The sequence below is a fragment of the Rana temporaria genome, chromosome 9, assembly GCF_905171775.1.
Source record: "Rana temporaria chromosome 9, aRanTem1.1, whole genome shotgun sequence".
Lineage (NCBI taxonomy): Eukaryota > Metazoa > Chordata > Amphibia > Anura > Ranidae > Rana > Rana temporaria.
Window position 1 is genome coordinate 171,429,767 of NC_053497.1, and position 27,122 is coordinate 171,456,888.

General features: G+C 44.2%; 1 protein-coding gene, 2 non-coding genes and 1 pseudogene across 3 annotated transcripts in view; all 4 read right to left on the minus strand.

Moving 5' to 3' along the window:
• Nucleotides 1–1,732: 1,732 nt before the first annotated feature.
• Nucleotides 1,733–1,804, minus strand: TRNAE-CUC. Its single transcript has one exon. It is a non-coding gene; the product is annotated as a tRNA-Glu (tRNA).
• Nucleotides 1,805–3,306: 1,502 nt separating this feature from the next.
• Nucleotides 3,307–3,380, minus strand: TRNAN-GUU. The gene has a single exon. It is a non-coding gene; the product is annotated as a tRNA-Asn (tRNA).
• A 2,699-nt stretch (nt 3,381–6,079) lies between these two features.
• Nucleotides 6,080–27,122, minus strand: part of LOC120914627 (TRPM8 channel-associated factor homolog) — an 88,943-nt gene continuing 67,900 nt past the window's right edge. The window contains exons 6-8 of the mRNA XM_040325311.1: nt 18,569–18,820; nt 13,355–13,689; nt 6,080–6,586 (exon numbers count right to left, since the gene is read on the minus strand). Coding sequence (XP_040181245.1) covers nt 6,341–6,586; nt 13,355–13,689; nt 18,569–18,820 — 833 coding nt within the window. The 3' untranslated portion in view covers nt 6,080–6,340. The remainder of the gene's footprint in view (nt 6,587–13,354; nt 13,690–18,568; nt 18,821–27,122) is intronic.
• LOC120914706 lies at nt 8,197–8,279 on the minus strand (annotated as a pseudogene).

The following is a 27,122-nucleotide window of genomic DNA, read 5'->3' on the forward strand; positions in this document are numbered from 1 at the left end:
TCTAGGGAGAGTAGCTGCAGTGCTCAACTTTCTCCATTTATAGACAATTTGTCTTACCGTGGACTGATGAACAGCAAGGCTTTGGAGATACTTTTATAACCCTTTACAGCTTTATGCAAGTCAACAATTCTTAATCGTAGGTCTTCTGAGAGCTCTTTTGTGCGAGGCATCATTCACATCAGGCAATGCTTCTTGTGAAAAGCAAACCCAGAACTGGTGTGTCAAACTGGCGGCCCTCCAGCTGTTGCAAAACTACAAGTCCCATGAGGCATTGCAAGGCTAACAGTTACAAGCATGACTCTCACAGGCAGAGGCATGATGGGACTTGTAGTTTCGGAAACAGCTGGAGGGCCGCCAGTTTGACACCCCTGGTATAGGGGTTCACATACTTTTTCCACCTGCACTGTGAATGTTTACATGGTGTGTTCAATAAAAACATGGTAACATTTAATTCTTTGTGTGTTATTAGTTTAAGCAGACTGTGATTGTCTATTGTTGTGACTTAGATTACATTTTATGACCAATCTGTGCAGAAATCCATATCAGTCCAAAAGGGTTCACATACTTTTATTGCAACTGTATTACTGTCACAAGGGATGTTTACATTCCTTGTGACAGCAATAAAAGTGATCAAACACAATTTTATATTATAAAAATAAATACGATTTTTATTTTTAAATCAACCCGTCCCCGCAAGCTCGCGCAGCAAAGAAAACGTATCCGGAAGTTGCGCCCGCCTGTGTAAACGGTGTTCAAAGCACACATGTGAGGTATCAATGCGATCGTCAAAGCGAGAGCAATAATTCTAGCCATAGACTTCCTCTGTAACTCTAACCTGTTAACCGTAAAAGAAAATTAAAGCGTCGCCTATGGAGATTTTTAGGTACCGTAGTTTGTCGCCATTCCATGAGTGTGCGCAATTATAAAGGTGTTAGGTATCTATTTACTCGGCGTAAAATCACCTTTCACATTATGCAAAAAAATTGGGCTGACTTTACTTTTTCATTTTTTTAAGAAACTTAAAGGGACACTAAAGGATTTTTTTTTTAGCTAAATAGCTTCCTTTACATTACTGCAGTGCTGGTTTCATGTCCTCATTGTTCGTTTTTGCTGTAATCCTCCTCTGTTCTGAACACTTCCTGGTTGTCTGTTTCCTGATGAAAAAAGTCATGGGAGCTTTCTCTCTGTGGTCACTAATCAAGGAGGTGTGATTACTGTGTGTCTAAAACCCCTCAACACCAATCAGTTTTCCAAACCATCACTGCCCTGTATTGGCTCTGTGCAGCAGAGAAGCAGGAAACATGCAAAAACGAAAGTGAAACTGTAGGTACATTATATGATTGATTTTTATCTATTTTTAATCATTTTTAAAAGGAATCAGTTAACGATTATGTCTACCCTGTAAACAGTCATTTCAGCAAAAAAAAAAATTCCTTTACAACTCCTTTAATTTTTCCCAAAATGTTGCGTTTAAGACACCGCTGCACAAATACCATGTGACATAAAATATTGCAACAATCGCCATTTTATTCTCTAGATTCTCTGCTAAACAAAATATATATAGTGTTTGAGGGTTCTAAGTAATTTTCTAGCAAAAAAATCGTATTTTAACTTGTAAACACCAAATGTCAGAAATAGGCTTAGCCATGAAAGGGTTAATAATGTCTGAATAAGAATTAAACTGTATTTTAGGCTAAAAGTTTTTAAATAGAAAAAAAATTAAAAATTCTTGTTCCCTGACCGGGAATCGAACCCGGGCCGCGGCGGTGAGAGCGCCGAATCCTAACCACTAGACCACCAGGGAGCCATGTTGCACCAGTCTGAAAAGTTTTGTATACCAGAATGATATTCCTGCAAATTCTGATATCTAATTTTCAGATTAGTTCTCTCTTGTTCAGATTTTTACATGGCAAAAGCAGTTTGATGAACCCATGAAAATAAAACGTATTTAATTGTTTAGAAATAAAAATCTCTCGCCACCTGACATGGCAAAATAGGCGGTATGCAGAGCACACAGCCATTTTGCCTGTGCTAATAAGCACAGATTTCGTCTTAAAGTTTGCGGTTCACCCTAAAAACAAGTATTTACCATTCAATCCAGCATACTGCTGACATGTACAGTATGCTGTTTTTTTTTCGCTTTACATACCGTAGTATAGGTATTTCTTCCCCCGGGTTCCGGGTAGTGAATCCCGCGGGACTGGGCGTTCCTATTCGAGACTAAGTGATTGACGTATGACAAAAGCTTGCCCCCCGGCGCAAAAGGCGCGTCACCAGTTTCCGAAAAAAGCCGAACGTCAGTGCACAGGCGCCGTATAGCGCCGACTCGGCAGTTCGGCTTCTTTCGGCAACTGGTGACGTGCATTATGCGCCGTGGGAAAGCTTTTGTCATACGTCAATCACTTAGTCTCGAATAGGAACGCCCAGTTCCGCTGGATTCACTACCCAGAAGCCGGGGGAAGAAATACCTATACTACGGTATGTAAAGCGAAAAAAAAACAAAACTATACTGTACATGTCGGCAGTATGCTGGATTGAATGGTAAATACTTGTTTTTACGGTGAACCCAGGGTTCAAGTCCTGCGGGATCACGTGGGAACGAAGTTCCTGCACTTTTTTCACAGCAGGAACGCAGTTCCCTTTGCAGGACTAGAGCAGCCGAGCCGCCCGAGCCAATCCTTCACTAAGCGGCGATGCCCAGCTCGAGTCACTGTCAGGGGCAGGCGAACCTTAGTAATCCTTTATGTTACTGGCCGCTTCCTGTATATGGATTCATCGGGTAGTGTGCGGGTATTCCGTCACTTCCTCAATGCCGCAAAACATGCGTTTTAGTAATTATGCATATGAGGGTATATATTTTTTTATTTTTAGGTGGGGGAGTGGATCTTGGGTGGGAGTTCCCACACTTTTTTCCGGGCGTGTCCGGGCAGGGAAAGCGGGTATGCTAGGAAGCAAACTAAGCCGTATTGCTTTAAAACATGGACGCCTTCCCTGACTCTGAAAACACTCAGAAGCTCTCATATTATCGCTGATAGGAATCCTTATTTTGCGCCATTCCATAGAATAACGCAAATTCAGATTATACCATTATTGTAGGTGGAATGGAGACTGCATGCGCTACGAAAAAAACATACCTCATAATGTCTTACATGACATCTCATTTGTCTCATGTTATTCCGACAGAAACATACAATTCTAAGTTACTTATTTCATTTGTTGACATTTTTCATTGGCCTGGAGTACAAGAAAAATTAGGCTGATGAACACAAGGCTGGTCAAAGGTTTGCAGCAGAAGAAAAACCACTGCGTCCCTGGGTGGGCTTGAACCACCAACCTTTCGGTTAACAGCCGAACGCGCTAACCGATTGCGCCACAGAGACTTCTGTGATGTTTAATTCAAAAATTTACTAACACCTAGCTCATTTGCATTGCCTTCCAGGAAGGGTCATCCACTCCTGGTCTTAAGACTTTATCAAGCTTACCTCTTAAAGTGGAGGTTCCATCAAAAATATAATTTCTCTTTAAAGTGTAGCTTAGACCTGAAGAAGAAGAAGGATCCTGACGTCAGCTCCCTTGGCTCCCAGGATGCTGTGCGCTTCCCCTGTGTCTCCGGGCTTGTTGATGTTTATGGGTTGCCATCACAACGGTGTGCACTTTCGCCGCCGCCGCCGCTCTTTGTGATGGCAACCCAAGTGTTTGACGTCGCGGCGCTGCAGTTCTATTGCAGATGCACGAGAATGGGGCGGGACGGGCGGTACTTTCAGCTAGTCATCCACCGTCATCCCTTGTATTCCCGGAACTAATTGCTTGTGGGCTTCACAATGCCCACAAGCAAAATGGTAACGATCAGCACATAAGAATATAAAGTGTGCGTTTGAAAGAACTCGGCGGAACTTTAAAATCTAGTAAGTGACACTACAAAAATAATAGAATGAGAGACGAAAGTACAAAATTTAATGGGAACCCCGCTTTATTGAGTAAAACTCCATTATTTTATTTTATTTATTTTTTTGTCACTGCACCGAGAGAGTGAAGTCTAAAGGGGGGAGAGAGGAGGTCATAAATAAAAATAATAGGGGCATGAAAGAGGCTTGGAAAATGGTGCACGAATTTAGGGTGGAACTAGGATGGGCGGCCTTTTTGCAGCCATCTCGTGCGTGTAAAGGCAAGCGTCCCAATACTTTTGGTAATATAGTGTTTTAGGAATATGAAATGTTGGGTTTCCATACACTTTACCGTATTTATCGCGGTATAACGCGCTCCCGCGTATACCGCGCACCCCTAAAGTTGCCCCGAATCCTGTGGAAACATTTTTTTTTGTACTTACAGTTTTGGTATCTTGCGCGGCGTCCATCGGCGGCCTCGTCGGGTCCGGCGTCAGTCTGCGGCTTCGGGTGTCCTCTTCGTCGGGTCCGGCGTCCTTCTGCGGCTTCGGGTGTCCTCTTCGTCAGGTCCGGCGTCCGTCTGCGGCTTCGGGTGTCCTCTTCGTCGGGTCCGGTGTCCTTCTGCGGCGTCCTCGCGTCCTCCCCGCTCGTTTCCCGCGCCGAGTTTGAATACTGCGCCGACATATACAGAGCGCAGTACACTCGTGTATTGTTGGGCACGCTCGGCAACTCTCGCGCTGACATCCTGTACGTCCAGGACGTGAGCGCGGAAGGAGCCGAGACTGCCCGACTATACCCGAGTGTACTGCGCTCGGTATATGTCGGCGCAGTATTCAAACTCGGCGCGGGAAAACGGGTATCGGCGTATACCGCGAACCCACGATTTTGCCCTGATTTTCAGGGCAAAAAAGTGCGCGGTATCCGCCGATAAATACGGTAATTTAAATTTATTGGCAATATTTAAAAAATCTGGCCATAAAATGCTGCTGAGGACAAGGGTTAGTAAATGCAACATGATTGGATTGTGCAGAGATAAAACAAATAGATTTTACTTGTATATTTAACAGACCAAAAGAGATCAAATAAGAGACATGTATTGCTATGGTTTGCTGAGAAGAAAGTATTTAATTTGTGAAATAAATGGAATTTTATTCAAATGCAAGCAGTGTTCTGTGTGTCTACATTGATCCAGAATTTTCTAGTACATTGAGAATATATTAAGAATATGTTACTGATGAAAGCAATATGATGATTGTGCGCCACCTCTGCTGCCTTAATCGCTTCCTGACCGTCGCACGAGGATATACGTCGACAGAATGACGTATATATACGTCCCCTTTAATTTGTGAGCCCTGTCGCGCCGTGACCGTGCCCGCGGACTCGATGTCCACAGGTGTCCCGCAATCGGGTCACATAGCTGAAGAATGGAGCAGGTGAGTGTATGTTTATTAAAAGAGAGCAGCTACACTTTTTGTATCTGCTGACTTTTAATCAGTGTAAACACAACATCTCCCTGTCCTTCCCCTGACATGTCAATGATCCTCTGTTCCCTGTCATCGGGAACAGTGATCAGTGACATGTCATGGCAAGCCACGCCCCCTAACAGTTAGAAGCACCCCCTGGGTCACACTTAACCCCTTCAGCGACGCCTACAGGTTAACCCCTTCACTGCCAGTGTAATTTTTACAGTAATCAGTGCATTTTTATAGCACTGTTCGCTGTAAAAATGACAATGGTCCCAAAAATTGTGTCAAAAGTGTCCGATGTGTCCGCCATAATGTCGCAGTCATGATAAAAATCGCTGATCGCCGCCATTACTAGTAAAAAAAACAATTATTAATAAAAATGCCATAAAACTATTCCCTATTTTGTAGACGCTATACCTTTTGCACAAACCAAGCAATATACGCTTATTGAGTTTTTTTTACCAAAAATATATAGAAGAATACGTATCGGCCTAAACTGAGGGAAAAAAAATGTCTATATATTTTATGGGGATATTTATTAAAGCAAAATGTAAAAAATATAGATTTTTTTTCAAAATTGTCACTCTATTTTTGTTTATAGCGCAAAAAAGAAAAAATCGCAGAGGTGATCAAATACCACCAAAAGAAAGCTCTATTTGTGGGAAAAAAAGGACGCCAATTTTGTTTGGGAGCCACGTCGCACGACCGCGCAATTGTCAGTTAAAGCGACGCGGTGCCGAATCGCAAAAAGTGGCCTGGTCTTTGGCCAGTGAAATGGTCCGGAGCTTAAGTGGTTAATCTGGCCATACACAGTTAGATGTTCTCTCAATCGTTTATACAAATTTTCATCACTGCAGTCAAAAATTACTGATATTTTGCCCCTATTGACCATTACAAAATTGAATGAATGTCTTAAAAATTTAAATTTTTGACCCAAATTACAAAAGCTTGGCCTACTTTGGCTATGCGGAGACCCAGTCTTACTGGTATTTACAGAGTAAATTTCTTCATTGGGTTTTCTGCCCATTCCGGCAAGGAGGAAAGTGTATCACTGAGGTCCTTTTCAATGGGCCAACCCCAAGCTTTAAAGAATGGGACCAAATTCTTCTGCACTTTTTGTGAGAATAATTCAGCCCAAAGGTTCATCTTGGATGTCTTGTCTTTCTTGATGTTTTTGATGTTTCTATAGTCTGAGAAAAGCCCGATGTATGGCTCCCAACCGAAACCTTCTTGAAGCTGAAACATTTAAAATGAAAAAGGAACGCATTAAAAGTAACAGGTAACACCCACAAAATGAATTCCATCATTCATTTCTTTCCTAAAGAGACCCTGGGGGTTATTTACGAAAGGCAAATCCACTTTGCACTACAAGTGCAAACTACAAGTACAAAGTGCACTTGAAATTGCACTGAAAGTGCACTTGGAAGTGCAGTCGCTGTAAATCTGAGGAGTAGATCTAAAATGAGGGGAAGCTCTGCTGATTTTATTATCCAATCATTTGCAAGCTAAAATGCTTGCATGTCCCCCTCGGATCTACAGCGACTGCACTTCCAAGTGCACTTTCAGTGCAATTTCAAGTGCACTTTGCACTTGTAGTTTGCACTTGTAGTGCTAAGTGAATTTGCCTTTCGTAACCCCCCCCCTGTGTTTAGTATCACTTTTAAAAGAGAATCTTCCTCCTTTCATCAATAATCTAAACAGGAAAGTTAATGATCATTTTTTTTTTCAGTTTCTGCACATCAGTCTTGGCAGTTTATGAAGAAAAAACAGAAGGATTTGGAACTGCTTTTTTGAAAAGCCAATGGCGTGCAAAACACACCCAAAAACTCCAACGGTGCCAAAAAAATGTGCACACACATAAAGAGTGACACAAAAACGTGCAACGGGTGCTACGTCTATCCTCCATAAAGAAGGACCTGACCCTGATCCCCCAGGGGCGTTAGGCTCCAGACGGGGACTGAGGTACTTCACATGGTCCGTGCAGCCGAAACGGACCCCATTCTATGGAGGGTCTGCCGAAACAGAACCCACCCAAGTACCAAGTGGGGCTCCCCCAAAGGTAGACCCCATGAGAGCAGGCAAACTAAGCCAGAAGGAAATGTCCACCCCCTCCCAAGACGTTCAGGGCTGGCCCGAGGACCGGCACCCTACTAATCACACTGTGACAATAACGTGACACCAAACAAAAAAATACATAAAAGTGACAACACTGGGGTAAATAAAAAGAAAGTGGGGGAGAAGAAAGATGAGGGAGAGTGAAAGTGACCATCGTGCAATACGACGGCCGGCCCTCCGGCCAGGAAGCAAAAATTCCTCTGGTCCCAGCCAAAAGCCCGGCCCAAGAGGCAGGTGTAAAACAAAGTGTTTATATGGTGAAGTGACCATGGTGCCCAAAAGCACTAAGAAAACACTAGTGCAAATAAGGCACCCCTGAACTGCCACTCCAGGGGCACATTCACCATAGGCTTTTCTCACAACACTGACCAACAGCCCGGACAGTCACAGCCCCCTTCCCTACCAGGAAGGAACGGGAGCTCCGGAAGCTCATGGAGAGAGCTCAATAAAAAAAAAACTCTCCCCTTCGCCTCTTTCGCTCCTCACCTAATTACGTTCGGGTGGTACAAGCCTACAAAATGACCCCCCCCCTTAACAGTAGGGTGAGGTCGACGTTCCCTCTCGAGAAACTGGCAGGTTAGGAACTGCATCAAATCCAGGACAAAAGGCCAGGGACCCGACCCTTCAGCTTCAACCGTATGTTTCTCCGTCCCTATCAGAAGGCTTTCACCTCCACGCCAGCAGGTTCTGCATCTGCCACCGCCATCCCTTTCTACCTCGCCGTGTACTAGGGACGGTTAGCATAGCGCCACCTCCTGGCAACTTATAAGAATAGATACTACACTTGATCTTGGCCAAAAGGCCGAGAAGGATTTGGAACTGCTGCACATAGTGAAACAAAGAAAAGGTTATTTGAGAATTAAAGCTTAAAGAGGTTGTATACCTTCCTTTATGATGTGTACCTACTGTACAGTTAAAGTGGATGTAAACCAGAACTTTTTTTTTATTTTTTATGTCACAATGTACAGTATAAGATTTCCTATCATCTGTGCCCAGTCTTGCCACACAGAGTTAATCCAGCTCTGAGCAATTCTCTTTTATTGTTCAGTGAAATAAAACGGACTTACAGAGAAAAACCTTAGTCCGTTCCGCCCCCCTTGCTGTGAGTGACAGGTCATTTACATAACTCATGCACTAGCCTGGAGACAGGCATTATTTTTTAATTCCCACACCCACTCCTTTTCTGAAGTCATGTGGTTACTTTTCTGGATTTTGACTGGATGTTAGTGATCATGGCCGAATTTAGTGTAAGGAATATACAGGAAAAAAAATGCATGTTGACAAGGGGAGTGTAGAGGAGGGCGGGGAGACTACTGACATCACGACTCCACCCACCGAGCTACAGACAACAGACCCACCCACAGAATCTGCAGTTTTTCAGTTCTTATAACAGACAGAGGGGAGATATTTGACAGGTGGGGATACATGCAGGAGGCGTCTATATCCTTTATAGATCAGCACTATGGCAGGAGTTTAGAAAGGATGAGAGTTGGTTTACATCCACTTTAAGCCTAGAATAAGGCTGACCTATAGGTACTGTAAATATATCCTAAATGTGCGCAGTTTAGGAGATATTTACTGTATACTGCGCCGATAATGTCATCGGCGCATGTGCTCTGAAGGAGCGACCGCCCGTGTCGTTTTTTCTGGAGCGTGTGCCATGATGGGCAGCTCCCGCACGCATGCGCAGGAGTGACGTCACGCGGCTCCGGCCAGTCACAGAGCCTGAGCCTGTGGCCCCAGAAGGAAGACGAAGATAGATGCGGCCTGTAGCGGGGACGACGTGGGCTTCGTTTGCAGATAAGTGTTACATAATGTGCTAGTATGCAAAGCATACTAGCACATTATGCCTTTACTGTGCAGAGAAGGAAAAACCCAGTGAGCTGAACAAAAAAAAAGAAAGAATTTCAGTTGGATTCATTATACTGAGACAGTGTAAATATATACTGTATGCAGCTCTCAAAATTTCCACTCACCTGCTCGCATTTGGCGAGTGGAAATTAGTGGAGTGGCTGATCGCTTCTGGCAGAAGTGGTGCGACCATCAGAGTGGCACGGAGGGGGGCCTGGAAACTGTTCGACGAATAGGGCAGCCGGATGACACAGAGCCGGGATCTCCCATTGAGATGCGGCTTGTATATAAATAGCTGGTGGCTGTCAAAGTCCCACCTCCTGGATCGGCATTGGACCAATGTGCTGTCTATTAGAGTAGCCAGTCTAGGAGACAGGACTTTGTTTGACAGCACCCGGATATTCATACAGAAGCCGCGTCTCAGCGGGGTATCCCCGCTCTGTGTTATCCGGCCAGCAGATCCTCCTGATTCCTCCCCGATGTATTGCTGGGCACTGATGAGACTGCACTTATGGGCAAGGATAGGCTGCATTAATGGGTACTGATATGCTGCACTGATGAGCAATGAGACGCTGCACGGATGGGCACCGATACTTTGCACTGATGGGCAATGATAAGCGGCACTGTTGAGGCTGCACTGATGGCTACTAATAGGCTAAACTGATGGGCACTGATATGCTGCACTGATGGGCAATGATAGGCTCTATTGAAGGGCACTGATGAGGCTGCACTGATGGGTACTGATATGTTTTATGTTAAAATTGTTAAAGCTGTTATTAATATTTATTTATGGAACTTAATTCTGCATAAAACATTTAACAGTGTAATTTCATGAGATAATTTACGAGGGTGTGTTTAGGGGCATGGCAGGGTAGGGGTTGGGTGGGGCAGCTGGTGGCGAGTAACTCTTAAGGCCTGGCTAGTGGCTCAGGACGTGAAATTTTGAGCCCTGCTGTATGGATTGCACAGACTCTTGATTTAATTTTATATTGCACACATAGGGGGTTATTTATGAAAGGCAAATCCACTTTGCACTACAAGTGCACTTGGAAGTAGAGTCACTGTAGATCTGAGGGGATCTGAAATGAGGGGAAGCGCTGCTGATTTTATCATCTAATCATGTGCAAGCTAAAATGCTGTTTTTTATTTTCCTTGCATGTCCCCCTCGGATCTACAGCGACTGCACATCCAAGTACACTTTCAGTGCAAAGTGGATTTGCCTTTCGTAAATAAACCCCCCCACTGTTGAATTTACATTGTTTCTTCTATTTCTGTATATGGATGTTGGCACTGTAATTATTTTAATGAAAAAAATAAAACATCTAAGTACCTTTTTCCCAATCAATATACAGCTGTTACATGAACCAGCTCTCTCCCAGCCTGTCTGCAGGGAAATATAAGCCAGAGGAGCTTCTAGTCCTCTGCTGCCGGTCACATGTTAAAAAAAAAATAAAAAAAAATAAACAGCCTTTGAAATACAGAGTAAAATAAAATAATTAATAACAATAAACTGTTTCAAATCACGATACAAACATATACAGTTATGCTCATAAGTTTACATACCCTTGTAGAATTTATGGCAGTTTTTTAGAGAATATGAATGAAAACACAAAAACTTTTCTTTCACTCATGGTTAGTGTTTGGCTGAAGCCATTTATTATCAATCAACTGTGTTTACTCTTTTTATATCATAATCAAAACAGAAACTACCCAAATGACCCTGATCAAAAGTTTTCATACCCCAGTCCTTAATACCCTGTCTTGTCCTCTTTAACATCAATGACAGCTTATAGTCTTTTGTGGTATTTGTGGATGAGGCTCTTTATCTTCTCAGACGGTAAAGCTGCCCATTCTTCTTGGCAAAAAGCCTCCAGTTCCTGTAAATTCTTGGGCAGTCTCGCATGAACGGCACGTTTGAGATCTCCCCAGAGGGGCTCAATGATATTGAGGTCAGGAGACTGAGATGGCCACTCCAGAACCTTCACTTTATTCTGCTGTAGTCAATGACAGGTGGACTTGGCCTTGTGTTTTGGATCATTGTCTTGTTTGAATGTCCAAGTACGTCCCATGCGCAGCTTCCTGGCTGATGACTGCAAATGTTCCTCCAGTATTTTTTGATAACATACTGCATTCATCTTGCCAACAATTTTGACCAAATTTCCTGTGCCCTTGTAGCTCACACATCCCCAAAACATCAGCGATCCACCTCCGTGTTTCACAGTAGGAATGGTGGACCTTTCATCATAGACCTTGTTGACTCCTCTCCAAATGTAGTGTTTATGGTTGTGGCCAAAAAGCTACATTTTGGTCTCATCACTCCAAATGACTTTGTGCCAGAAGGTTTGAGGCTTGTCTCTGTGCTGTTTGGCGTATTGTAAGGAGGATACTTTGTGGCATTTGTGTAGTAATGGCTTTCTTCTGGTGACTCCGCCATGCAGCCCATCTTTCTTCAAGTGTCCCCTTACTGTGCATCTTGAAACAGCCACACCACATGTTTTCAGAGAGTCCTGTATTTCACCTGCAGTTATCTGTGTTTTTTTTTGCATCCCGAACAATTTTCCTGGCAGTTGTGGCTGAAATCTTAGTTGGTCTACCTGACCGTGGTTTGGTTTCATCAGAACCCCTCATTTTCCACTTCTTGATTAGAGTTTGAACACTGCTGATTGGTCTCAATTTCTTGGATATCTTTTTATATCCCTTTCCTGTTTTATACAGCTCAAATACCTTTTCCCACAGATCCTTTGACAATTCTTTTGCTTTCCCCATGACTCAGAATCCATAAACGCCAGTGCAGCACTGGATGAAAGATGCAAGGGTCTTTCAGGAGTCCAGAAACTCATTGAGCTTTTATACACACACATTAATTACAAGCAAACAGATCACAGGTGAGGATGGTTACCTTTAATAGCCATTTGTGTCAACTTGTATGCATGTTATTAGGCCAAAATCACCAGGGTATGTAAACTTTTGATTAGGGGCATTTGGGTAGTTTCTGTTGTGATTATGATTTAAAAAGAGTAAACACAGTTGATTGATAATAAATGGCTTCAGCCAAACACTAACCATGAGTGAAAGAAAAGTTTTTGTGTTATCATTCATATTCTCTGAAAAATGGCAAAGAAATCATAGATTTATGTAAACGTATGAGCACAACTGTGTTTGGCATCAAATCTTTAATATCTTTTTGTCAATAACATGGTGTGGGCAGATTTTTTCCAGTAACAGGCTGTGTCACGCCCTTCCAGTAGGGTGACCACATTTCCAAACTACCATTCAGGGATACCCCCCTTCCCAAAAATCAGCTTGTGCTGTAACGAATCACAGCAAAATGATTGGACACAAGAGGGGGGGGGGGGATTTATGATTTCTCCAATCACAAGCAGGGGGCGGGCACTGTGATCCTCCAGGCATTCCCAGCCAGGTCAAGTACTCTCAGTGAGTAAAGCAGTGATATGGCAGCCTTTTTTGGGGGCATTAGTTTGGCTTGGGGGTGGCTGTGTCCGTTTCATTCCGAGACACTGTATTGTCCTGGAACGAAGGGTCCCAGGACAGACCTGCAAAATGCGGGACTGTCCCGGGCAATGCAGGACACGTAGTCACCCTACCCTCCAGCCTATGTCTTAGAATAAGAGGGAGATGAAGCCTCTACATGTAATATCCCACCCCATTGTGTTTAGCTGGTTAGTGGGCATGGAGGATGAGGGAGAGAGTGGGCTGTCATTTACCACTGTGTATACGCCCACATGTGTGACTCTATAGTCACATGGGCTGCTCAGATGAGATAGGGAGGAAATGCTCAGCATAGAAACTCACTGAAAACTGAGCATGTGCAGAGCTGCCACCACTGCTCTGCAAAATCCCTAGCTGAATTGGGCACTTGGACAAAAGGAGGCGATAGAGAGCAGCAGGATCAGCCATTTTTTTTTCAGAATACAGAACATATAATGAATTGAGTGAGTATGAACAGCATGTAAATAACCTTTTTTTTTTTTTTTTTTATGATGTGGGTTGAGTGACACTTTAATATCCTCTTTTTACCTGTAGATACGTTTCCAAACAGACCCATGTATTCCAGTTGTCCAGCAGAGCTCCGCCTTCTAAATATTTCCTTATCCTTCCCTCTCTTACGTGTGGTTGGAGATCACCATGAGCCTTCTCTCTTGGAATCCCCAAAACATTTTCATACACATAGACAGGCCACAGGTTACAGAAGGCCTCACTAGTGTGCGGAGGAATCGTACATTCTCTTGTCTCCCAGTTGTGCCCGAGTTCATGAACAGCACCCCACATATCTGGTTTAATGTTCTTAACGGACACCAGGGCGTCAACAGAATTCAGATGACACATGATGGGATAACCGGAATGCATCCAGCCTGTCAAAGCAAGAGGTTACAATTTGTACATTTGTCTTAGAAAATCGCGGAAGATTTTAAAGCCCGCCATTCAACATTTGTCCGTGGAAAATCCGACAACAGTTGTCCGATGGAGCGTACAAACGATCGGATTTTCACCCAACAGTGTGTCAACACACAATTCCCGTCGGAAAATCCAATCATGTGTACGAGGCTTTACCCTGAATCTGAACCTCGGATGTTTGGCTCATCAGTTATAAACACATTTACAGTGAAAACATGGCAGCATTGATAATCTTGGCTACAAAGTCAGCTAAAACTTACCTTGTGCCGAAGGGTTAAGTTAATTTCCCATTTATTTTTAGAAAATACCTTTCGTTCCTTTTTGGACTTTTGTAGAGATTTTGGTCTTCCATCCACAGATTTGTATCTGTTATCTTCAGTTACGCCACACTGCTGCGGCACAATTTGGTCTCCGTGGCATAGATATTCAACCCTTTCCACTCAAGCGTTTATTGATTGACGCCTCTCACTAAAAACTCATTTCTACACAGGGCTTTTTTCAGTCTGGCTCAGACTCTTGGGGGGGCCTGCTAACCACAATCACTTGTAAACACAGAAGTCCAGTTTCTGTGTTTACAAGTGACAGCTCTGCACTCTGTGTGTAACCCACTTGAACTCTGCACTCTGTATGTAATGCAATTCTGGTATTTAATGCCCCTTTAAGACCCTCCTACTGTTTCAGAAATTTGACTGACCACACCCACTATTTTTGTGATTTGGAGGATGTGTGTAGGGGGAATGGTTTTGGGGGGTCGTGGTTGAGTTCCAGCACCTATTGTTTGAGATAAAATCCCTGTTTCTACATATTACAAGTCTCTTCTTCACTCCACAACTAACAGAGCTCGTATCACGGAGATGAAGTGGTGCTCTGATGTACCGGAGTTGAGAGAGGATATCTGGCAGGAGGTCCTTCCTTCCAGGTCTCTACTGTCATCTCTTCCCGAGACAAGGTCATACAAACCAAGCTGTTATACAGGTCCTACTATACTCCATGCTTACTTTATCGCTTGAATAGACTGTCCTCTGCAACTTGTTCTAGATGTAATACGGCTGATGGTACATTTTACCATATGATGTGGGAATGTCCCCCGATTAGGAAATTTTGGTCGGAGATCAATGCTTTTGTTAATTCTATTACTCAAATACCCAATGTCTGTAACCCCTTGAGGTGCCTGCTGGGCTACATTTATGATGAGTGTCTACCTAAAAATGTACAAACCTTTTTACGTATAGTCTTTAGACATGTGAACACTGAAATATTTTGTTTCGGAATTTGGGTTTGTCAGAAAAATACATTTATTTATTTGCTCTCCCGAAATTCCATTTTTTAGTTAGTTTCGTAAAAAAAATGCATTCGTCCAAAAATCAGAATTAATTCAGGTGGAATCTGTCAATTGAAGGCTTATGGTGTCCGTCGAATGTTCTAAGAAGATTCGACGAAGCAGTTACACTGTACGACACCGTAATCGTACATTTCCGGTCGAATGCTCCATCCACAAGCTTTAGTAGAATTCTAATGTTGTATGACTAGTAATTATTATATTTATTAATTATTATTACTAGTCAACCAACAGTAGAATTCTTCTATATGGGAAGAGCATTTGACCATAAATGTCCGCATGCTGTGATCGTATGTTTTTAGCTGCTTCGTTGAATCTTCATGTCTCTATAATGGTGAGTCTTTTCTCTCTATGTCAAACAATCTTGGACTAATAGAGTTAGGATAGACACAGATCGCTATGGTCACTGTCATGTCAAATCTAGCTATCTATATCGAAACGAAAATAAAGCATTTTTTATGTCGGACCTTTCGGATTCTGCGTGTTCGTTATCGTTTGTTAAAACGAACGTGAAAATCACAGAAATTCGGACGAAAATGCATTCGGACGAAAATCAATGCATATGTCTAATGCCACGTACACATGATCAGGCTTTTGCCCGGCCAAATCACAACATGTTCTATATCTAAACTCCAATGCGCACGAATCTTAGGTTTCTGCGGGCCAATTGGCTTGAGCGCACCATCTTCCTGCTACGGTGGGCGTGCGTTCCAGCTGATACACTTGGAGCCGATCGGGCAAACCCATGGAGAGTGGCGCCACTCATGAGTAAGGTAGGCACACTATTGCAACCTCTATTTGGGCAAACCATAAACAATAGGAGGACACTTCCCACTGTCCATCCCGCTCCCACTTTGCCAGTGCAGACACATAAGTGTATACACGTCTGGAGCCAATGACATGTGGTACCTCTCTATCTATGGCAGTGGTTCTCAACCTTTCTAGTGCCGTGACCCCTTGATAACATTTCCCAAGTTGTGAGGACCCCTAAATTTATTTTCGTAGTGTGGGTTGTCAGCACCCAAGGCAAGACAAGTAATTTGCGCTCTTAACCCACAGACATTTAGCGCTCCCAGAGTCCCTTCTACTCGTACAGTATTAAATCCCCTTTTGGTTCATTTTCGGATTTACCACTCTTTCTCTTTGTTCTTTTTTCTTTGCCATTTATCTCTCTCTATCCTAGTTTCATGTTTTTTCCCCCCATCCCTCTCTCTAGCCATCTTTCTTGTTCTTTCTCTTATTTTTTCTCTCCCTTTCTCTTTGTTCATCCCCCTCTTTTACTCTCCCTTCCAAGTATTCTCTATTTTTATTCCTTCTCTTACTCCTTGGTGGCGGGGATGAGTGGCAATGCTGGGGGGAGTTCTTATCAGCCAACTTAGGTGCTCTTGATCAAGGTCATCTGCTGATCTGAGAACTGCAGTGGGGATATTTAATGGCAACTATAATCACAGGTAGTGTTATTCACTGTGTCCCCAGCTTCACTGTCTCTGATTTTGTGGTGTTTCGCAGCAGTGACACCTATGCTGAAATCAGGAGCCCCTTTTATTTCACATTCCTCACCAGTCAGCTGACCTCTGGTCTCTGCCCCCCAACTATGCCGTGAACTTAATGGGTGGCTGCAAAGAGGCTGAGTGTGCGGGCTCCAGGCACAAAAAGGATGGTTGAGCGGTGCAGGCTTCAGGAACAGCCCAGGATTTGGCATAGTCATTTGACCCCCGAGGGGGTCCCGACCCCAGGTTGAGAACCACTGATCTATGGGGATGGCCGCCTATATTGAAGTTGGATATCTTTATTTTTAGACTGCTGGGTGCAATTTTGAAGGTGTAGGCTTTTTGAGGGGTGTGTGTGGGGGAGGTGTCCTGGGTGAGCCCCTCCTATTTTGTGGGAGGGGTGACCCACGACCCTGACCTTTCAGCACATGCCCACTCATTTGTGCATGTGTGTATATATTCCCACAAGCCCCACGGCGAGGGAACACTGCAGACCACCAAGCTCTGAAGAAAGGGGTACGCCCCTGAAACGCGTCAGCCCTAACATCGATTGTAGATTCAAGTGATTATCGTGTTCTGCTGATGTTGCTGGATTTCTGCTGTACTGTCTTTTAAGGCCTGATTTTTAACTCCACATTGTGAGTATAATGATTGATTTTAACATTTTAATAAAATTCATTTAGCAGTATCACACTAGGTCGGTGCGCCCACCGTTCTGTTCTCTTTTCTTAGATGCGTAGGGTTGCCACCTTTGGTATCACTGGTTTGGCATCACTGGGGGGCAGGGTGATGATGTCAGCAAAAGCAATTTGGCCACACCCACATTTTGCTTCGGCGCGCTATGTGCACCACATTACTACTCTCCTTGGGGAACCCAAAGTGTTCGGGTTTGGCTTGAAGAAAAGGTGGCAACCAGGGGCGTTGCTAGGTGTTAAAAAGACCAGGGGCTTCAGCCCGAAGTCCAAGCCCGGCGGCGGCACGTGCAAGGGGTGGAATTGACTGCTTGGCGGGGGGGCTGGGCTCACTTGTTGGATGCTGCCTGGGTCACCAGTGCCCATCCATGCTGACCACTAAACTGACCTACCAGACCCCTACAATGACCCCAGTGACACATATACACTGACCCCCCTGACACCTACATTGATCCTCCTGACACCTATATTGACCCCCCTGACACCTACACTGATCCCTCTGACACATACACTGATCCCTCTGACACATACACTGACCCCCTTGACACCTACACTGACCCCCCTGACACCTACATTGACCCCCTGACACATACACTGACCCCCCTGACACATACACTGACCCCCCTGACACATACACTGACCCCCTGACACATACGCTGACCCCCCTGACACCTACACTGACCCCCCCTGTGACAAGTGACAGTCTTGACACTCCTGCAGCTCAGCTCAGCCTTACCTGTTAAGTGTAGCCCAGCTCATTCCAACCACTTCACAGCAGGCTACACGCATCAGGTAGAGAGAGCCAGGGAGAGAGAGCCAGGATGTGAGAGCCGCTCCGCTACCTGGCCATTTACACAGCATCCAGCGAGGATCAGCATCTAGTGCCCAGCGCGGCTGCAGTGTTATTCTCGCCTCCTTCTGGACCCGGCGGCGCCTTTGATGGACATAACACATCCCGTGTTCTCGGCATTGGACCAGTGGGACGTCCATCATAGAAGCCGGGTCCTGGAGGCGGGACTATTTGTACGTTACGTCAGTAACGTCACTCGCATAAGCCGGAGATCGTTCCCTGTGGAAACAGCTCGGGGCTAATAATGCTATTAGGGATTATTGAGACTCTGGGCTTTTCAGGGGCACACTGTGGGCTCCAGCCCCCCCAGCCACCCCCTCCCGACGCCCCTGGTGGCAACCCTACAGATGTGGCACATGGATAACGGAGTCCTGTTTGCTACACTGTCATTGTTTATGTTTGTGTGTAATTGTTGTAATTGTTGTTTGTGTACAATAAAATTAAACCTTTAAAAAAAAAACTTACCTGATGATATTTGAGTGTCTGCTACAATCCTTTCCTTTCTATCAAGTACAGGTGGCAAGGCGGAGAGTTTCAAAACCGCTTCCATGATCTGGTCCCAGACGGAAAGAATTTCTCCAGGTCTTTCCAGGTTACAAACTGAATTTGATGGGACAGTTAAGATAATGTTCTTTGATTCAAGCTCAGCCCAAGGGGATGGATATTTAGAAATGGGTTCAACCCATAAGGTGTCACTAGTTTCACCTATAACAAATAAAAAATATGTTCAAATGAATAGTCTATTTCTGTTGATTTTTAAACTTTTGGTTCATGGTTCAAGCTGGACTCATACATTACATGCTGTATTGTCTAATCTGGCAATGAGTGTCGGATACTAGTCATCACCAGACAACAATGGCCTCCTGCCAGTATGAAACCAATCCCTACTCCATCAAAAAGCATAACAGTACCTCAGAAGGAATGGAGTTCTTTTTGTTCTATGGGGGGGGGGGGGGGGGGAGGGTAGTTAGTGTTACTACAGGGTGTTATTTGAATTAAATGGAGTTTCACTTAATGTGTTGTATTGATTGGATTATTATACATGTATATTTAAAACTAATAAGAGAAAAAAAAGGAGGAATGGACTTATAACATTATATTGATCCAAATGAAAAAGACTCATTACTCCATTACTTATGCGGTTCTGTATGCAATTCTGCTTCAAAAAAAAGTGTGGGGTCACCACCAATACATACTAGACCCTTCCAGTCTGGTATGGATTTTAGGGGAACTACATGCCAAAATGTTAATAAAAAATGGCGTGGGGTCCCCCAAAAATCTCGAGTGAAGCTTTTTTTTTCAGCGGTGCAGCAGGCATCATAATTGACGATGGATTTACATCAGGGGACATTGTTTTTTATTTTTTTTTAATAAAGGACATTTATTGTCAAAAACTCCTGTTCTGTCGTTATTCACTTTTACACTTTAATGGTGAATGGGTAGGGGTACTATGTACCCCTACTCATTCACATGGGGGGCAGGATCTGGGGGCCCCTTTGTTAAAGGGAGCTTCCAGATTCCGATAAGCCCCCTGCCCGCTGACCCCCACAACCACAGCCCAGGGTTGAAGGGAAGAGCATGGGGACAAGCTGCTTTGGGATGGGGATTAGAGCTTCTCTGCCCCAAAGTACCCCTAACATTTTGAGGGCATGTGGCCTAGTATGGTTCGGGGGGTTGCTCACTCGTCTCCTCCCTTTGCAGGCTCGGATAAAGGTCTGGTATGGATTTTGGCCCCTGGTCGATGATGTCACATGGGGGTGGGGTCACCTAGTGATGTAATTGGGTGGCCCCATCCCTTAGATATTTTAGAACTGTCAGACAGCAGAGCTCTTTTTATCTATTTTTGGGTTGGATCATCATTGGATCTACTTCGAAGACATTTATTTCTACCTTTTTTTGAATGTGTTTGTATCCCATATTCATTTAGATGGGGGGGGTCGGGATCTGGAGACCCCCTTGTTAAATCGTGGAGGAGGATCCGAGAGTGGCTGACCGAGAAAGGTAAGTGCCGGGCGGGGGGCAATCTGGCGGCATTTTAGGGGCAAACTGGCGGCAATTGATGGGCACAGTGGCGACAATGGCATGGCACAGTGGCTGCGTTTGGCATGGCACAGTGGCGACAATTGATGGGCACAGTGGTGACAATGGCATGGCACAGTGGCTGCATTTGGCATGGCACAGTGGCGACAATTGATGGCACAGTGGCTGCGTTTGGCATGGCACAGTGGCGAAAATTGATGGCACAGTGGCTGCTTTTTGACATGGCACAGTGGTGACAATTGATGGCATGCCACAGTGGTGACAATTGATGGAACAGTGGCTACGTTTGATGGCATGGCACAGTGGCTGCGTTTGATGGCATGGCACAGTGGTGACAATTTTATGGCACAGTGGAGAAAATTTTATGGCACAGTGGCTGCGTTTAATGGGCACAGTGGCGGCAATTGATGGGAACAGTGGCGGCAATTGATGGGCACAGCGAGGCTACAATTTATGTTTTTTTTCCGTTTGTTTGCACCCCCCCCAAAAATTTGGAACACCAGCCGCCACTGGTATTTGGGTGCTAAAAATACAAACCCAAGTTACTCGCTAGGGGGAGAACCTCTGGGGGAATCCAGGATGGAAAAGGACCTAGGGGTCCTAGTAGATGACAGACTCAGAAATGGCATGCAATGACAAGCTGCTGCAGGCAAAGCCAACGAAATATTGGCATGCATTAAAAAGGGGATTTACAGAGATAATACAATAATTCTCCTACTATATAAGACTCTGGTCCGGCCGCATCTAAAATGTGCCATCCAGTTATGGGCACCAGTCCTCAAGAGGAATGTGCTGGAACTTGAGAGAGTCCAGAGAAGGGCAACAAAGCTACTAAAGGGACTGGAGGATCTCAGATATGGGAAAAGACAACAAGCATTGAACTTTTTCTCTCTGGAGAAACGATGCCTGCAAGGAGATATGATAGCGATATACAAATACTGTACTGGTGACCCTAGCATAGGGAAAAATCTTTTTGGTGAAAGAGAGTTTAAAAAGACACCATTCACTGAAATTGGAAGACAAGTGGTTTGCCTTAGAGGATTCTTTACTGTCAAAGTGGTAAGGAATGTGGAATTCTCTTCCACAAGCAGTAGTATCAGCATGGAGAATCGATAGTTTCAAAAAAACTATTAGATGGGCATCTTTACGATCACAACATACAGGGATATACAATTTATTATTGATATAAACACATACACACACTACAGTTTAAACTCTATGGACTGGTGTATTTTTAAGCCTGTCGTGCGACGTGGCTCCCAAACAAAATTGACGTCCTTTTTTCCCCACAAATAGAGCTTTCTTTTGGTGGTACTTGATCCCCTCTGTGGTTTTTATTTTTTGCGCTATAAACAAAAATAGAGCGACAATTTTGAAAAATCCCCCAAAATATATAAAAAAATTAATTTTCCTCAGTTTGATACGTATTCTTCTACATATTTTCGCAATAAGCGTGTATTGATTGATTTGCGCAAAAGTTATAGCGCTTACAAAATAGGGGATAGATTTATGGCATTTTTATTAATATTATTTTTTTACTAGTAATGGTGACAATCAGTGACTTTTATCGTGACTGCGACATTATGGCGGACACTTTTGGTGCTATTTTGGGACCATTCACATTTATACAGCGATCAGTGCTTTAAAAATGCACTGATTACTGTGTAAATGTGACTGGCAGTGAAGGGGTTTAACCAGTAGGGGGCGCTGAAGGGGTTAAGTGTGTCCTAGGGAGTGATTTTAACTGTTAGGGGGCATGGCTTCCTGTGTCAGGACACTGATCGCTGCTTCCGATGAGAGGGAGCAGATGATCAGTGTTCTGGCACTAGGCAGAACGGGGAGATGCTTGTTTACACCAAAATAGGGGATCGTTTTTTGGCATTTTTATGAATATTATTTTTTTTACTAGTAATGGCGACGATCAGCGATTTTCATTGTGACTGCAAAATTATGGCAGACCCATCGGACTCTTTTGGCGCTATTTTGGGACCATTCACATTGATACAGTGATCAGTGCTATAAAAATGCACTGATTACTTTGTAAATGTGACTGGCAGTAAAGGTGTTTACCAGTAGGGGGGCGCTGAAGGGGTTAAGTGTGTCCTAGGGAGTGATTCTAACTGTTAGGGCGGGGCTTCCTGTGTCACGACACTGATCGTTGCTCCCGATGAGAGGGAGCAGATGATCAGTGTTCTGGCACTAGGCAGAAAGTGGAGATGCTTGTTTACACTGACATCCCCTGTTCTGCAGCTCTGTGACACACAAGTCCGCGGGTCCCGCAGGCACGATCATGGAGCTCGTGTCAGGGACGCACGCGCGCCCACACAGCGGCAAATTTAAAGGGACGTACCTGTACGCCTAATTGCCTGTCTGTGCCATTTTGCCAACGTAAATGTTTGTGCGGCGGTCGGCAAGTGCTTAACTGACAATTGCGCGGTCGTGCGACGTTGTACCCAAATAAAATTGATGTCCTTTTTTTCCCACAAATAGAACTTTCTTTAGATGGTATTTGATCACCTATGTGTTTTTTTTTTTTTTTTAGTTATAAACTGAAAAAGAGCGACAATTTTGGAAAAAAACAACAATATTTTTTACTTTCTGTTATTCAATACATCCAATAAAAAAAATCTTCATCAATTTAGGCCAATATGTTTTCTGCTACATATTTTTGGTAAGTGCTTGGGGATGCTTTAGCTCCCCCAAAATTTCACATAGCACCCCCATCAGCAGCCACCCTTGGTGCTTCTGGAAGATATTTACTGTTTGGAGCCCGGGTCTCCTGCTACCAGCGGCTCTCCCACCCCTCAGCCCGCCCCTGAGTGTCCGGAGATTGGCAAACAGCATGTCAGTTGCAGGCTAGATGATGATTCCTTTACCCAGTGCAGCAAAAGGAGGGAGGGATCTTGAAAGCACCTGCTCAGTCTTATCCAATCATGCTGTGCCTGTGCTACAACCCCTCCCACTTCCCCTGCCACCTTGATTTCAGGCACCTCCAGAGGAAGAAGAAGCCAATATGACCCCTCAGCATTCTAACTCTTATGTGAGTCTTTTTTTTATGTATACTTCATGGAGGGGAGAAGCAAGTTGTGCAGCAGCCTGGACAGTGATAAGTTTGAGTATTAGTGCAGGCAGAGTTCTCCAGAGGGGGACAGGACAAGAGGAAAACATGTTCTTACAGTTAGGAAAAAAAGTATTTGATCCCCTGCTGATTTTACATTACTGCACATTTGCCCACTGACAAAGAAATGATCAGTCAATAATTTTAATGGTCGGTTTATTTTAACAGTGAGAGACAGAATAACAACAAAAATATCCAGAAAAATGCATTTCAAAAAAGTTATAAATTGATTTGCAGTGTAATAAGTGAAATAAGTATTTGATCCCCTATCAATCAGCAAGATTTCTGTCTCCCAGGTGACTTCTATACAGGTAACTCTTAAAGTGGTTGTAAACCCATTTTTCTTACTTTATGCTACAGGTAAGCCTATATTAAGGCTTACCTGTAGCTAGCCTGGATATCTCCTAAACCTGCACGGTTTAGGAGATATTCCCCTGTGTCTGCATGTGCCGAAGTGATCAGCACATGCGCACTGAAGCAATGGAACGTCGTGCCGTTGCTTCAGTTAGTTGTGCCGTTACCGGCGGGAGTCATGTCATCGCGGCTTCGAACAATCACAGCGCCGGAGTTGCAATACCTGGAAGCAAGCCCCGGGAGAGATGTCCGCAGCTGGAGGGGGGTCGAGGATGGCTGGGGGGCTTCGATCTAAGGTAAGTAATACATAATGAGCTAGTATGCTATGCATACTAGCTCATTATGCCTTTGTCTTGCAGGTTTTTTTTTTCTTTTTAATTTAAGGGTTTACAACCACTTTAAAGGGAGTGCTCCTAATCTCAGCTTGTTACCTGTATAAACGGCACCTGTCCACAGAAGCAATCAATCAGATTTCAATCTCTCCACCATGCCCAACACCAAAGAGCTGTCCAAGGATGTCAGGGACAAGATTGTAGACCTACACAAGGCTGGAATGGGCTTCAAGACCATCGCCAAGCAGCTTGGTAAGAGGGTGACAACAGTTGGTGGGATTATTTGCAAATGGAAGAAACACAAAATAAATGTCAATCTACCTCGGTCTGGGGCTCGTGGAGTTTCAATGATCATGAGAATCAGCCCAGAACTTACCCACTACGCGACACTGTATTCTGGCCTAGGGCAGCACTTTGCAGGGGGGCAGCACAGAAAGAGTCCCCGCCGGCTTGCACTACACTGTTAATGTGGCGCCAGTCTTATGGGGCGGACTGGGCTGCGAGGAAAATTAGTCTAGCGTCCCCATAAAGTGGCCACACTGCTTCTGGTATGCGGGCGGCCGGCATTACGCAACTGTGGGGGGGGGGGACTCTGCTTCTAATTTTGACTGTGCCATCATCCTGGCTAGAGTAAGGGAAGAATATAGCCCCTGTCAGTTTATTTTTTACCATCCCTGTCCCATTGCAGAGATTTCCCTTAATTTCCTGCCCCATAGCCAAACAGGAAGTGAGAGGAAATCAATGCGAATTAAGGCAATCCATTGCCCTCCTGCCCCAGGCCCTCAGAACTAGTGTCCCCAGTTTTTCAATTTTCAATTCACAATTTCAGGGCGAGTCTTAAACAGCAAGGGGTGTGGCCTTCGACAGGAAGGGGTGGGTCATATCTAAATTAGGGGGTGCACAAGTTTAATCAGGCCTAGGGCAGCACAAAACCTAAATACACTACTGACACTACGCCGTGAAGGACTGAAATCCTGCAGCGTCCGCAAGGTCCCCCTGCTCAAGGAATCCCATGTACAGGCCCGTGTGAAGTTTTCTAATGAACATCTGAAGGATTCAGAGGAAAACTGGGTGAAAGTGTTGTGGGCAGATGAGATCAAAATCAAGCTCTTTGGCCTCAACTCACTGTTGTAGCACTACCCCCGAAGGAGTAATTTTGGGTGGCACGTTACCTCTATCTTCTCGCTGTCCAGGGTAAAAGGAGAGTCTGAAGAATTTCAATGTCCACACAGTGCATTTCCTTTTCTTGGGTTTATTACTGCAGAACTTCAATAGAAAAGAAGGATGAAGGGTGGAAGGGTAGGTAGGTTCAGGTGCGTAATCACAAATAGGAAACACTCCTGCTTCCAGCAAACAGTTCTCGTTGCCACTCTAGCCAGAGTGGGTACTGCTCATCCAGATAGGTCCCTCTCACTGGCCTAGCAGCCGGGATGACACACGGTATAAAATACAGTCTCTGCCACAGACCTTGCTTTATGAGGAGACACTTTTGGTCCAGAATCCCCTGCCACAGGATTCAGCACCCGGATCTCTCCAGCTGCTTTAAGCTGCTTTTTTTGGGTGAACCTCCACTTTAGGAGGTTCACCCAAAAAATAAATTTTTAACATTACATTCAGTCGAGTTGTCCTAATGACAATCGGCTGTTTTTTTTTCGTACATACCGTATTTTCACCGCCGCTTCCGGGAATGTCTTCTGCGTGACTGGGCGTTCCTATCTGATTGACAGGCTTTTGACCGTTGCATACAGTGCGTCACGAGTTGCCAAAAGAAGCCGAACGTCGGTGCGCAGGCGCCGTATAGAGCCCCACCATCAAACATGAGGGTTCAAGTTACCAAACGTCAGCCTCGAAACCTTAATGACGAAGAATTTCTGCAAAGAGAAGTCTGACCTCTGTGATTGGCAACAAGGGTTTTGCCACCAAGTACTAAGTCATGTTTTGCGAAGGGGGTCAAATATTTATTTTACTCATTAAAATGCAATTTAAGACTTTTTTGAAATGCGTTTTTCTGGATATTTTTTCTCACTGTTAAACTAAACCTACCATTAAAATGATAGACTGATCATTTCTTTGTCAGTGGGCAAATGTACAAAATCAGCAGGGGATCAAATACTTTTTTCCCTCACTGTACAAGTAATTTATGTTGTAATTGATCAGCAAAAATCATGTTTATTACAGAAACTTGACAGGGAGAAATGAATCTGTCCCAGAGTGTGTTCTGTCCTTTTCCTGTCTCTGTTAGCGCCATCTTTAACCCTTACGGCTCATTCACACTAGTTTTGCCCTCTGAAGAGCAATCAATGTTAGAGAACATTAAACATTTCCAATCAGCGCCGTTTGGAAAGGCCTGAGGACAGCTCGGCTGGCTTCGGCAAACCTCTGGAATGAAGTCTTTTTGAGGTTTGCTGAGGTTAGCCAAGGTGCCTTCAGGCATTTCTGGACGTTTCCAAGGCTCTCTGGCGCCCCCACCTCTGGCCGCATGCGGTATTGCACGCCATTGAAGTAATTGCGGAACAAATTATTTTTGTTTCCATTGACTCAATGGGGAAACTTGATTTGATATGCGAGTACTTTGGATTATGAGCATTCCCCTGGAACAGAGTGGGATGGTGCTGCCGGATTACAATTAAGGGTGTTTGGGCCTATGTATTGTGGCAGCAGCCTCGGGTTGGCGTAATATCTGTATTGATCTCAAATATCCAGATGAACTTTAGTTTTATTGCATAGCTGACTTTATTTTTGGTGGCGAAATAATGAAATGGCAGCTAATAGCCATCAGGAGATCTGCATTTGTTTATAATCAATTTAATCTGATGGTTTCAACTTTATTCACTTATTCTAGTTATGTGTGTATCACTTAGTTTTCACTTAGCAAGTTCATTTTAATTTTGCACAGAATGAAATTGGCACAAGTTAGCACACAAATTTTACTTCCACAATCTCTTCAGGCCCTAATCAGTTTATACAAAGAGGGACAGGTTGCACACTACGAACTATAGACTTGGAAGAACCACACCCATTTGACCACGCCCACCTTTTAGCCACGCCCACAAATGCAAATTTTGCCGCATTATTCAATTTTTTTTTCTTTTAACTCAGCACCCTGAAAAAGTTTATGCAAAAGCCACCACTTATCAGCTTCCATCACGCGGTGCACTGTTGTAAATAAAGAAAT